Source organism: Macadamia integrifolia, chromosome 10 (assembly GCF_013358625.1).
Source record: "Macadamia integrifolia cultivar HAES 741 chromosome 10, SCU_Mint_v3, whole genome shotgun sequence".
Taxonomy (NCBI): Eukaryota; Viridiplantae; Streptophyta; class Magnoliopsida; order Proteales; family Proteaceae; genus Macadamia; species Macadamia integrifolia.
The window spans coordinates 15,877,855-15,891,580 of record NC_056566.1 but is presented as its reverse complement, the minus strand read 5'-3'; the positions used below and the strand labels follow the sequence as shown (position 1 = coordinate 15,891,580).

The 13,726-nt window shown below is 36.0% G+C and overlaps 1 protein-coding gene across 1 annotated transcript; it reads right to left on the bottom strand.

Annotated features, from left to right (window-relative positions):
* Positions 1-2,091: 2,091 nt before the first annotated feature.
* LOC122092248 lies at positions 2,092-3,451 on the bottom strand. Its single transcript, XM_042662583.1, has 5 exons — positions 3,447-3,451; positions 3,141-3,309; positions 2,923-2,976; positions 2,685-2,831; positions 2,092-2,541 (listed from the first exon to the last, which is right to left on the bottom strand). The coding sequence occupies exons 1-5, from the start codon at positions 3,449-3,451 to the stop codon at positions 2,167-2,169; spliced, it is 750 nt and encodes a 249-aa protein (XP_042518517.1). The 3' UTR covers positions 2,092-2,166.
* Positions 3,452-13,726: the final 10,275 nt, after the last annotated feature.

Genomic DNA, 13,726 nt, shown 5'->3' with positions numbered 1-13,726 from the left:
TTTCTTCTTCTCCTTTTTTTCCCAACTTCTTCCGCCACCTCTAGCTGCCTCGACAGCAAAGGATAGCCATATATGGATTGTTTTAGCCCGCCACCTCCAGTGGCACAATCCAGTTCCTCTGCCACTACTTCTCTTCATCCATTTCAATTCTCAATTCTCAATTTCAATCTGGCCTATTCTAAATCTCAATCTAACTCTTTTAGCCGCACTAACCCAAATTCTTCAAAAAAAAATCTGATTATTCTAATTCTAGCCCTCAAAGTTCTTCATCCATTTCTCAAAATTCAGTTTCCATTCATTTTGGTGTCGACGAAAAAGAAGAAAAAAAAAATGAATCATTTGGTTTTAGCGTCCCATGCAACTCACCGTTTCAGTGTGGTTCCTGTTTGAACTTCTCTCTCTCTCTCTCTCTCTCTCTCTCTCTCTCTATATATATATATATATATATGGGAAATTATATTCTTCACATTTTTTTTTTTAATTTGGATTACTGATCTTCTCTCTAATCATAAGGGGTAGTGCAGCACGAATGTCGATGGGGTTCAGAAAAGGTTTCCAGGAATTTATTAAGTGGCGCATCTTTTCCGGCGATGGAGGAGTACGTTGAGGTGACACTTGATTTCAAGGATGATGACACCATCGTTCTCTGCAGCCTCGAGCCTGCCGGAGCTTTTGATATTGAGGCTAACGAGAAAAGTGGGTTTCAGACATCGATGTTGAGGTCGTCGTCGATGTTGATACGAAGTACGTCGGTCATGGTAAATTTTTTTCTCCATCTCAAAATGGAGCAGGCGCAAGCGCATGTTCCCGATTCGATTTAGCTCGTGTTCTTAGAGCTATGGCAACTTCGTGGATTGACCCATTAGAATTGAAAAAGGGTAGTCTCCAATGTCAACGAGGATAGTTCCGGTAAGGTTAGCGTCAGAGATAATAAACTGTTCAAGGAAAGCGAAGGAGGAGAGATTGGAAGGGATGGGGAGGGTATAATGGTTAAAACAAGAGTTTTTTAATGGTAAGGGTATAATGGTCATTTTAACTCCACACTTAACATTGACTGACGGTAGGGGGTCTGAGAATAATTTGGTGAAACAGAGAGGGTGGTCTTATCATTGTGGCATTCTCCAAGGGGTGGTGCGGTAAATTTTCCAAAAAAAAAATTTAAGAAAAAAAGGAAGAGGATTCTCTAAAGAGAAGGCATAAATAGAGGACCCTCATAGTTGGGTAAGAGAACCCATTCCCAAAATATAGATTTATTTATTTATTTTACTAAAGGTCAGAAAAAATATATTATAAATCAAAGAAAATGGGAAATTACAAAAAGGAATTTCAAGTCTCTATTCCACTTTCGACATGGCCATCAACAGAAGATGCACCCAAAGCTGAGAGACATTAAGAAATTACATAAATCAAAATATAAACTTATGTTGAAGGTCCCTATCAAGCTCATAAGATATGAATGACGAAGAAGAGTCCCAAACTAAATATTTGTAAAACTTGGTCTCCCAATTAAAAATAAATATTTTACCATCATCAAACCAATGATCAAATCACTACTGGTGAAATACACAATCAGTTATTCATATGAACTTAGACTATACAATTCATTGGTTGAGTAGTTTCAGAATTGTGGTAATAATAATTGCCTAACTTATTTTGCTCTCTAAATCTTGAAGAAATTGTTACTAGGTTTGGTTTAATTTCTTGGAAAGAACGGAAAGGAAGCACTGTTCACAATTTTTTTTAGAATTGTGTGTTTATTTCTCTTTGGCAGGAAAAGGAAAATTTATTAAAAACAGGAAGAAAAATAACATATGAAGTACAAGGTTGCTTGGAATTACTCAAAGATATATCTGTGGCTATATGATAATTACAATCGTTATGGATGTGTATATACTTGTTAAAAGAAAAAAGTGAAGTACAATGAAGAACTCATTAAAAGATTTATCACTTATATTTATGATTATAGCCGTTGTGGATATAGGTAACTGTGGAAGAAAGAAAAAGTGAAAAGACTTTGATATTTCACTTATTATTTATGATTACAGAGGTACTCACTGAAAAAAAAAAAAAAAAAACAAGTGAAACACAATTAAAACTTGGGATTTTCAGTTTTATTTATGATTACAGCCGTTATGGAAACGTGTCCTGCTTGGATTTATCTATCCTTCACGGGCAATTGTTGTTTCTGCCGGAACCACCATAGAAGAAATAGTTCCCCCAACTACCAGAACTGCCAGTTTGGATATCATAGCAATTGGATTGTGTAACGATGGTGCCAATTCCATTTGGATCTATCAGATAATTGGAGCCATCAACAACCTGAATATTCTTGAAAAAACTAGCTTTACTAAACCCTTCTCGAGGGAAATGGCCACTACCCATATTAGTTGATGTGTGCTGGCCATTTGATTTTGAGTTTATAATCTCTCCTCCCCACTCAATAAAGGATGCACTTTTATCCAAGTCTGAGAAGAGGGAAGAAGGCCAGTACCCCACATAACTATTCCCAAATCGCATCCACCAGTTCCCACTTCCTGGGTCCTACAATGCCATAACAGACATAAAAAAACGAATTAATTAAATTCAGAGATTCTCTGTAGCTTTCTGTAATATATCATTTTTCCTTAACCCCTAATTAAATATTTTATGTGGGTCCTTGGATAGATCATAGATGGGTATATTACCTTCCAGACCAGTATATTTATAGCATATTGGGAACCACCATAGGCAGATATAGGAGAGAGGCTTCCACCCATTGCTATTTGATTGTTGACCTGAATAAAGCCTGAGCAGTGGAGGTTGTAGCAACCCGTGGTATGATAACCATCACTCTATATGGAGAAAGAGGCCAAAAAAAGGTTAAAACTCGAAAAGAACACCACCCCAAAGCAGATAAAGCAGAAAAAAATGAAGAAGGCATACAGTCCAGTAGATGAAGAGTCTGGGATTGTAGTCTCCATAGAGATTTGGGCAGGCCTGTATTTTGTAAACAAAAGACAAAAAAATCAAACAAATTAAGTAGAACCCGTACATATATATATATATATATATATATGATAGCTAGGTTTCTTAACTCACTTTTCCTCTGTTTTAAGCTTATTTTTTTTAGTTAACATTAGAAAGAAATAATATAAGGGTACCTGCCAACCAGCTTCAATGGTGTTGATATTTTCATTAGAACCTCCGCCGATCCAGAACTGAGATAAGCTAAACTCATTAGGCTGTTGAATGTTGGGTTTCCAAAGGTTAATGATTGCTTGTGCTCCATAATACTTCGCCCCGGCAGTATAGGCTACTGCGTACTGCTCACTCCAACAGAAATTTCACCCAAAAAAAAAATATATATGGCCGTAAAAATGTATGAAAAAGGCAAGAAAAGTAGCTGAAAAGATTAAAATTTTCCAATTTAATTCCCTGCCCATCTCTTCTTTTCCTTCCATCTTTACCTCATGAACACTACTTGTCACATCAGGATTCTCATAACGGGGCTGAGGGATAGTTCCCTGCTGCTTCTTTCCGAATCTTTGGACTGAGCTTGCTCTAAGAATGTCATCTTCCTTTGTTCTTCTGATGGGTATGGTTCCTTCTGGGCATCTCTCACCACTCAAGTGCCACAGCTGAGTAATGGAATCTGAACTTTGTTTTGACTTGGTAGTGGCATTATTGTTTTCCTCGGAATGACTTACTGTAAAGATTTTAGGTTTCATCTAAAAAAACCAGGGAATCGAAAGCAAGCAGTTAGTTGAGAAACCATTAATGGCAGAGAAGTGGAGAGCAGGAGCATACACAAACCTGAATGGTATGGTTTTTGAGCAAAGGATGGTCGAAAGCGGGTTGATGAGAAACACGGACACAATCGATAATATCTCCATCTGGGCTCTGTCACCACTCACCGCCCAAATAAAAGATTTGCATTGTACAACAAATTTAATAATCATCAGCACTTACAAAAATGGATTTTCTCATCAATGAACGTAAGGAATCCAAAAAAAAACCCGCCAAAGGGTTTGAAAAATAAAAGAGATTGATTAATAAAGAAGAGAAAAGCGCAAAAATGAATTATTTATTTATTTATTTTTGGTTGGGATGGTGTGAGGTCTGACCACGATTCTCTGCCCCACATGGCTTATAGCCACTTATGTGAAATCAAGAACCATATGTCTCTCATACCATAGGTTAGATGGTCCCACAATAAAGGAATTTCATTATATCCCTTCTAAGATCGTTTTCTTTCATGTGATACCTCATAGAGATAAATGAGACGTAGATATAATACAAAATATATTCTTTCTGTTATTCTCTGATTGGCCATATCAACTTGGATAAGATAGTTTTACCTTCATTTTTTTAACATATTGTTTTACCTTCAAATTGAGACTCTCCACTCCACCAATTATTTCTCCCCCTCTCCCCCCCCCCCACAAAAAAAAAAAAAAAAGGGAAAAAATCAAAATAAAAAAGATGATGTTCAACAAAGGAGGAAGAGAGAGAGAGAGAACCTTGATGCTCTTAACGGCGGGCTTGTTGAGCTGTTTCAGGAGCTTCTGAACTTCAAGCTTCTGAGGGGAAATGCGCGTCTCGGCAGCAACAGTGCATGAGAAGGGGGTTAGAGCCATCAAGTAAAAGAAGACCAAGAATATCTTCACACTTACTTTCTTCCTCTTGCTCTCTCCATTATTCCATATTGCCATGGTGAACACTAAGGAAATATTACTACACCCCTCCGAGAAAGAAAGCATTGGTTTGAGTTTTAAGTTACACGAGAGCATAGTATTTAAAGGACCCAATTTCCATTTCCCCACGATGATGAAACTTTCTTGATTGTGGGGCCCGAGTGTCCTTGGATGAATTCTCCTCCACTAGGTAGTGGAGTTAAATTTTCTTTCCTTCCCTTCTATCTCTCTTGAAATGATTTTCCTATCCTTTTATGCGTGAAATCATTCTACTATACTTAATTGGTGCACATGAACAAATGTTTTTTTTTTTTTTCAAATTATTTCGTTTTATTTGTTGAAAAGAGATTTTCAGTATTTTTTCCCAAAGCAAATTGTTGGAATGATCGCTTCTATCATGCAGTTAAGATATACTCCAAAGACGATAAGTGCAACGAGTTCTACAAAATAAGTTTTGTTAATTACTAGATTAATTTTTGGGTACCTTTTTGGGAAAATAATTTTGTTAGCTAGGTTGAAAACATTATAGAGATTTTAGTCTCCTTCCACTATTTCATAACTCTCAACTTCTTTTGAGGAAATAAGCATGGAAGTGATCAAATCATGATTCTAAGCAATTGAATTGAATAGTTTTACCCCCAATTCCGATTAATATATATATTTCTTAATTTTATTTATCCACAAATAGAATCTTCCGACGACTATAGGTTTAGGTAGATATTGATAGTGGATAGCTGTGCTAGTCTCAACGAGGATTAGTCGAGGTGCGCGTGAGTTGACTTGGTCACCTTGATTAAATAAAAAAAATGAAAACAGATATTGATATTAGACATGGCCAATACAGCCATTCCAATACCAAAAAAAAACCCATGGATCAAATACTGAATTCAAGAATCTTTTATAAGCGAATAGAAATATCATTTAACAATAACAAGATCCAATGGTAGTTTTTCCATTTCACTCACTTGTGAACTATCTTTTCAAGCACATATCTTTGCTTGTTTTCATTAGGAAATTAGACTGCTTTCTTTTTTTTATTAATTTTTAATATGGTAGTGGGTTATTTTTGAGTGGTTATTATTATCACAATTCCATTTTGTGACTTTTTCAGAAGAATGAGCTATCCATTTTCTGTATGCCAATAATAATAATAATCCATTTTCTACTGCTTAGGGAATCGATACATGGTGTGGAGGTCTTGTGACTTGTGAGGGGTTTTGGTAAATCTAGTGCACTTAACCATCTATTGGAATGGACTCTTTAATGGTATTAGGGTTTTATGATCTTAGCATGCCACAAGCACCATGAGTTGAATCTAATTGTTGGTTAGAAAAGACTAAGGTAGACTTGCCTTTCCAATTGAGGAGAAAGTAGGAATCAAATTTGGTTTTTATTTATTTATTTATTTATTAATTATTATTATTTTATAGGTAATATATATATATATATATATATGTATTTATTGTAAAATAAAAGAAAGAATGTACAATTAAATTAGGAAACCCTAAGAGCAACTCAAGGAGTGGCCCTAAAGGCTCAAAGGACCCCACTGCCCAAGAAGACACAAAAGCATTACAACAGAAGCAACTCAAACAAGCACGCTTAACTCTAATATCTCGGTCTATTCATTTATTTTCTATTATTTCTATGTCGAGAAACAACAGAAAATTTTTTTTCCATTTTCTTGCTAAGAAACATTTTTTTTGAAATTGCAAAAAGATGTTTGATTTTTTTTTTTTTTTCGAAAAATTTTCGACAGTGTAGTCATGTTCAAGACACGAGGGAAGAAACAACTTCGCAGGTATGCAGCACACGAGTGAAGGCACAATGTTAGAGTTGTAGAAATGCTTCATGAATATGAGCTTTAGAAGGATAGAGGCAATCCGGAACCATGAGCTTCGCACAACCAGGTTGGAGTCACTGCTTCTGGATAGCGAGAAGTTTCAACAATGGGTTGGGGTTGGGGTAGGGGTAGGTCGAGTGAAGTACCAGTTTTTTCACAATTTTTATCCCTCATACTTGTTTCTAGAAATAGAAAAATAAATCTAACTTGTTTGTCCATTCTTGTTTCTAGACACAGAAATAAGTATAAATTTCTATTTCTATGTCAAAAACACAAGTAAAACAAAATAGAAAAATCAAATAGTTTTTGTTTTTTTTTTCCGTTTCTAAACACGGAAAAACGGAAAAAACAGGTTTCTAAAAACAGAATCAAGCATCTAAGAAGGTACAAAATTGGTTTATGATATCAAATACACAAAAAATGATCATCTTGCACTCCCTCTCTCACTTGCAAAACAACCCATATTTATTTCATCTAAGTGGCCGTTGCATGAGCATTCTATGATTTATTATCAAAGATTGAAAAAAAAAAAAAAATGACTGACATTTTTTTTGGTGAAGAAAACAATGATTGACATTATGGGATAGCGAAGATGGAATGATAGTGCAGAAAAACCTAATTTTATTTCATCTAAATGGCCGCTGCATGAGTATTCTATGGTTTATATTATTAGAAAAAATATATATATATATATATATTTAAAGATTTAACATAATGCGATAGAGAGAGACATAGAGTCGATGGAGTACTACTGTATAAGTCGTCGTCAAAATATATTAAAAAAAAAAAAGATTGACATAATGGGATAGAGAAGATGGGAGTAATAGTCGCAAAACAGTCCAATTTTATTTCATCAAATGGTTGTTGGTTGAGCATTTTAAAAACTATTAAATATAAAAAAAATTGTTTTACATTATGGGATGCATAACATGGAGTAATTGTCATCTTGCACTTCTTCTCTCACTCGTAGACCCGTCCAATTCTATTTCATCAAATGGCCTTTGCATCAGCATTCCATGGGAGGACATTGTACGGTAGAGAAAATGGAGTTATATAGCAGAACTTTCATGGTTTTAAAAATCAAGAATTGGAAGAATGAATCGGCCGATCCGGATAGGAGATTTTATTTTTAATTCCTTCTCAAGAAAAAGAGAAGCTATTAATTAAAGAATGATTTTAGGAAGTATCGATAAGGCTTGATTTTGACATCCTAATTCTCTATGATAATGATTATACAAGAAAAACTAGCAAATAGCCTATATTGATGGTAATAATACTACCAGCACTAATAAAACCATAATATCGTGGGTGCTAAATTATTCTTTTAAGACTTATCTTCAGATAATTATTATAAAGATAATAACAGGTTTAAGTGTCTATCCATGCCAAACATATGCCATTAATGACTGAGGGAGCATCAAGATCTAATGGTTGTGGCTCTTCCACTCATCAGATACTAATTCACTCCTAAAAGGAGTGTTAGAATAGAAAAAAATCCACTTGGACCATGGTCACACGTATCCAGAGGCATATCACACAAACACTACAATCCAGGAAAGCGAAGAGAGAACTCCAGCAATATGCAAGTGCACCATTCACCAGGCAAAACAAATCATAATAAATATTATTGGGCAACAAGCTCTAGAAAAATTAGCAGCTCAATCAATCGGGGTTGGGATGCAAGGGGTGCGGGGTTCATTTTCAAAGGGGGGAGAGAATGATACAAGTTGGGTACACCACTATAGGCTGAGCACCCTAGCGGTGTGCCTAACCTTTTCCCAATATATATGAACAGATAATAGGGAGAAGCTGTATTTGGTTTTTGTACTTCCCCTAGATTTTTTTCAAAATAACATAACAGTAGTCCAATTTAAGTGGTCCTTTATAGTTCCCTCTGCCTGGTTTGATCACTGTTGGTTAAAACGCGGTTGAGTTTTTTTGCCGTTTAAAACGTATTTTCCCGTATGCTATCATACAATACGAAAAAAAAGGGAAATGGCAAAAGAATCCGTTTTAAACACGTATCCGTTTTCTTAAGGGTAAAATAGAAATTTTATTAAAAAAAATTAATTAATTAAAAATGAAAAAAAAAAAAAAAGAAAAAAAAAAAAAAAAAGAGGAAAACCTATTAGTAAAGTGAAGAGTGAAGACAATATGGTACTTGGTTTTTGGTTTTTAACTTCCATACTATCTATAGGAAAAAAAAATCTCATCTTATAACCCATTGAGTAAGGAGAAGCTAAAGCTAGTAACATCTCATTTTCTTGTAGCCCATTGGGCTATTTTATCTTGAGACTCCCAGAGCTTTTGGAACATTAGATGCATGTATACAGGTAATAATCTCTCAAATTGCATGAGTATACTATTGTTTTTTTGGTTTCATTTTTTTGAAAACTACACGTTTAATACTCGTACCGTTTGTTTTCGTCCGTTTGCCGTTCCCTTTTTTTTTATCGTACCGTTCATCGTTTTTATCTGTTTAAAACTCGTACCGTACGTTTATGTTTTTTTGCCGTTCCCGTTTTAACTAAGAGTGGATTTGATCAGTAGAAACACTGTTGATCTTCTTTGCAATCATGTCAAACTGGTGGTGTTTCAGCTTCTCAAAGAACTACAAGAAGCTAACTTTGAGTGATTCTTCACATTCCAAAACTTAATTTTACCTGCATCTTACCTGTGGTGACTTGAACACAGCCTTATAAATTGGAGAAGGCCACGACAAATACAATACAAGAATGCCATGTGTGCTGAACGCAGGAATAATTGAGTACTATTGATGCAAAACACATATGAGAATTTGTATAACCCATTGGGTTATTGCCCAAATATATAATCCTATGATGGATTAGAGTTGCTCATTATCTTACCAGAAGGATGATAAAGAATGAATAAAAGCAAAATTAGGATAAATAATAGTATTCTGTAGGAAACAAATATGGAAAAAAGGGAACCCAGATCAACAGTCGAACAGGGTATCCCAGGCCATTTCCTAATTACGACATATGGGCTCATGATTAGAACATTCTGACTATCAGATTATGGAGAATCGCCAATATAAGCCAACTATATATCAAACTTAGGGGCCAGACTCAAACCATATGCCTCACCATTTGTGGTGCTCTTTCTTTTTTTTCTGATACACATGCAAGTTTGAACTCGAGTCGTTCACCGAAAAAAAATGTTTGAACTCGAGTCTTAAATTCCTACAGAACTACATTTCAGCAATTTGGCTTCACTTCTTGGTTACAATGCAATATCTCATGTCACTCATTCTGAAGTGCTTGCTCAATGTTTTGTCTTCCAATAAGAATTCAGGCTTCTTAAAATGCACTTGAAGCCCAAGTAAGCAAATCCAGTTTAACAAATGATCGGTCAATTACAAAAGAGTACATACAGCCCTTTTTAAATGTTCCCAATATAATAAACAAGTACATCATGAGATGGTATAACTTGAAGCAAAATTGCAAATCTTCTACATGCAATTTCCCACACCATAAACACTTATGGCCATAATATGACTCTGGTAGGGAATAAGAAGATTCACTTCCACATGGCATGGATAAAAAAGCAGAGAAAGGTCCATGACTTCCATTGAACCATGAAAGCAAACATCTAGACCTCTTTCTTGCCTAGTTACAAAACCATAAAAGCTTCTTCAAACTGTATGGATTCACTCATGGTTATAAGTTGCAGCTAGCTGAAGCAAGGCCCAGAAATATAACTTGAGTTTGGTACATTAAGCAACAAGAGGACAATTAAAGATCTTGTTATGGAATGGTAACTACATGGAAACATATGAAAGAGGCCACGCAAATGAGGTTTCTGCCAATGGACTATGACAGAGGCTACACCTACTCAATTTCAACAGGCAGGTTTTAGAAGAGTATATTAATCAGTTCTATCTCTTGGCCACTCAAAACTGTGCATGATTTAGATAAGGTGGCCATGGTTGTTATGTTCGTAATAGGTTGCAACCTCAGATCCTTCAGTTTTGTATTTTCAAAAGATAAAACACCATGAATGATGCCATCCTAGTATCATATTAGAAGGAAGAGTGGTTGAAGAAGACTGGTTTTAAGAATTTAGCGAACTGTCCTCTAAGAAAATAACTATAATATCATATTAGCAATTCTTCTTACAGTGGAAGTTCCTTGCTGACCTCCACTAACTGGAATCTCCACTGGTTCTTCATGGTTGACATTATGATGGTAGAGGAACTGAAAACTCCACTTTGAAAGGGACAACAGAAACATGGTGCTTTGCAAGCAAACAATTCAAATGCTTCTCAGCTCAGTGCCCCAACAGGGGAGAACAGAAACATGGTGCTTTGCATGCAAACAATTCAAACACTTCTCAGCTCAGTGCCCCAACAGACTGGATGACATTCTCTCATAAGGATGTTCTTAATGCATCTATGGTGATGCGGAACCCGAGTCACAAAACCCGATTTGAGTTCGCTATGGGCCCACCCAAACACTAAACAAGATCAAGTGTTATGAATAATTGCAAATCTGTAAATTGTATCACTTTTTAGCACTTGATAAATATAAAATAATAAGTGAAAATACAAATAATGCCAGTAGCGACAGTGCTGTAATTCAGTGAAAGTCAAGGCCACAAAGAACACAAGTAAATGGGGAAGGCACGCATGAATGGGAAGGGTATTCTTGGAAGAATAAGGAAATAAGATATAATGGGAATAAAATATGGTGGAGAAATTTCTATGGGTAATAAGGTTTAAGATGATATATCGTGAGAAGGGAAAAGGAACTTATCTCAACCTTCTAACATCAACAGAAACCAGCAGAGATCTCTCTCGATTTCGAAGGATGAAGCTCACTCAATTGAGTGCCGTTTGATCAGAAATTTTAGACACAAGTTTGTAAGCACTAACCCTCTTAAGAACTACCAACAACAGGCCAAAGAGATGACCTACGAGTATAACTTAGTTACCTGAAGGAATAGATTCACATCCTAGACTGTTTAACTGACTAGTGAAGAACTTAAGTAGTTCAACCATTTCTCTTGCTGAACCTGTGGTATGCCAGAATAGAGGGAACAGAACAGAAAAAAAGATAGAAGAAAGGAAGAATGAGATGAAGAACAGAAGAAGTGGAGGAAGAGGGTTATGGGAGGAGGAATGGTGATTGGTTGTGGTAAGTGAACTGATGTGGTCTCAATCAAATACAAGCTAAGTTCTAAGATAAGGTCACACAGCAATGTCAATATCAATCATGGGTAGTTTCATGTTCATTTGATTGGTGGCTGAGTTGACACAATGCACTTTGATGTTGCATCAAGGCATATCATGTTCTATTCACTATGGCTACAAGAATGTTACAATCCCAGAAACCTGTAATCAAAACAGAGAAATAGAGGAAAGAAGAGAAGAAGAAAAGAGGAGAGAGGAGAGAAGAGAGAGAGGTGCAATCGAAAGAGACTCCCAAAAGAGAGGAGTGACCTGCGATCAGACCAGAATAGTTTGATCGCAGGTTATGCCTCAAAACTTATATTAAATGGTGCTGAAGAAAAGTACAAAAATGCCCCCATGAAGAAAAAAAACCTAATCACAGAGATATGGGGCCAATAGGACATAAATGCCCCTATCGACCCTGTTGCTGTTTAGGATTAGCGCCTAGCGCTAAACTCAATAAAGAAGACCTACTCTTTCAAGCATCATGACCTTGAGATGATGCTTGCATCAACTATAGACCTGCCTGCGCTTGCATTCAAGCTGAAACAGTAAGTTCATTCCAACTCAAGCAGGTGGAATCATTCAATGATGCCATCTGTAGTCCTCCACCAAACCTAACAGAGTCATGTTATTTTCAGTATTCATGCAAAGGCTGTTAGGTAAGTTACAGCACTAATGGAAGCCAAAGGCAGAGATATTTCGCCTAGCCAGCAGGCTTCATGGAGGATACTATAGTAGGCTGAACTGTGGAATAAGTTAAATTAGGTGGCTCCTTTTTGGTTTTCACATGGAGTCTCATTTGATTCTCAAGATGTAAGTTGTTGGGCCAAAACTCTAATTGCCTTTATGATTATATGAATAGAACTTGAAAATGCTGGAAAGCACGTCTGTTTTTTCCTCTCTATCAATACGATTGCTTCTTCCACTCCAAATTCACCTGCAACAATTCTTTTTCTTCTTCATTTTACATATTTTGTTAATTACTTAGTTTCTTTCTTCTAGCGTGAGTTTATTAAATCTTTGTTTGTACCACCGTAAACTTTCAACATTAACCCAAAACTCTTGAAAATGCTCCGCTTATCTCTTTGCAATTCCACAAATCACAGCGCAAGGCAGTGGTCCATTTTATAGATGTGGGAAATCACATACAGCGGAAAACCTCCAAAAATTGCAGAGCAACTTTAAAGAAACCAAAATGCAACCTTCTCCCTATATAAACTACTTTTAAGCCCTATTGGCATATTCATCGGCTTCAATGAACTCAAACCATTTTCTACCTTATATCACTCACCCTGTTTCAGAACCTGAAAGTTCAAAAATATGGAAATTTTTTATAACTACTCCACAGATTCTCATCATGCATCTTAGTAATTCCTCATGTTACAAAACACAATTGAGCCATCTGATTACAGATACATTTGATAATTCAAATGTATAGTTTCTTCAAATTGCATCACAGGCCAGTAGGTGCTTGTTAATATTCTTTAAAAAGGACACTCGCTATTCGTGATACTTCTTTGCACCATCATCCTACACATCATTATATCTTGCCACTCATTCACATCCACATCACCTGCTTATACACTTGATCAATTTATTTATTAGTCATGATTCCAAGCACTGTTTTCCACATCATCATTGTAGACAAAAACAGCAACAACAACTGAAAAAATAACAAAGAGGACACAGGAACAGCTTCCTTTCACTGCCTGTGCAGGAAACATATTTCTTTAACAATAACAACACAACAACCAATAGTCATAGGCTTTTTACACTTGGATCTTATGTATAATGCCAGTACAACTGCTTTTAATTATCAAATGAATACATATATACGATATTAGGCTGTCAAAGACCTTAAAAGAACCCATCGTGATACAACTATAATCCGGCAAAGAGAGGAGGAGGAAACCCATACAAATAACAAGCACGAGCTCACCAGCTTTACTGAGTTCCACAAAGAAATTTGATCAAAACAACGTAACAAATGCAACAATTACACCCCCCACACCCCCC

What these genes read in the sequence shown, in the direction of transcription:
- LOC122092248 (XM_042662583.1), bottom strand. An exon ending in CCATTGAAGCTGGTTGGCAG is followed by an intron (nt 2,977 to 3,140) that starts GTACCCTTATAT and finishes TACAAAATACAG; the next exon opens with GCCTGCCCAAATCTCTATGG. An exon ending in TAAATATACTGGTCTGGAAG is followed by an intron (nt 2,542 to 2,684) that starts GTAATATACCCA and finishes ATGGCATTGTAG; the next exon opens with GACCCAGGAAGTGGGAACTG.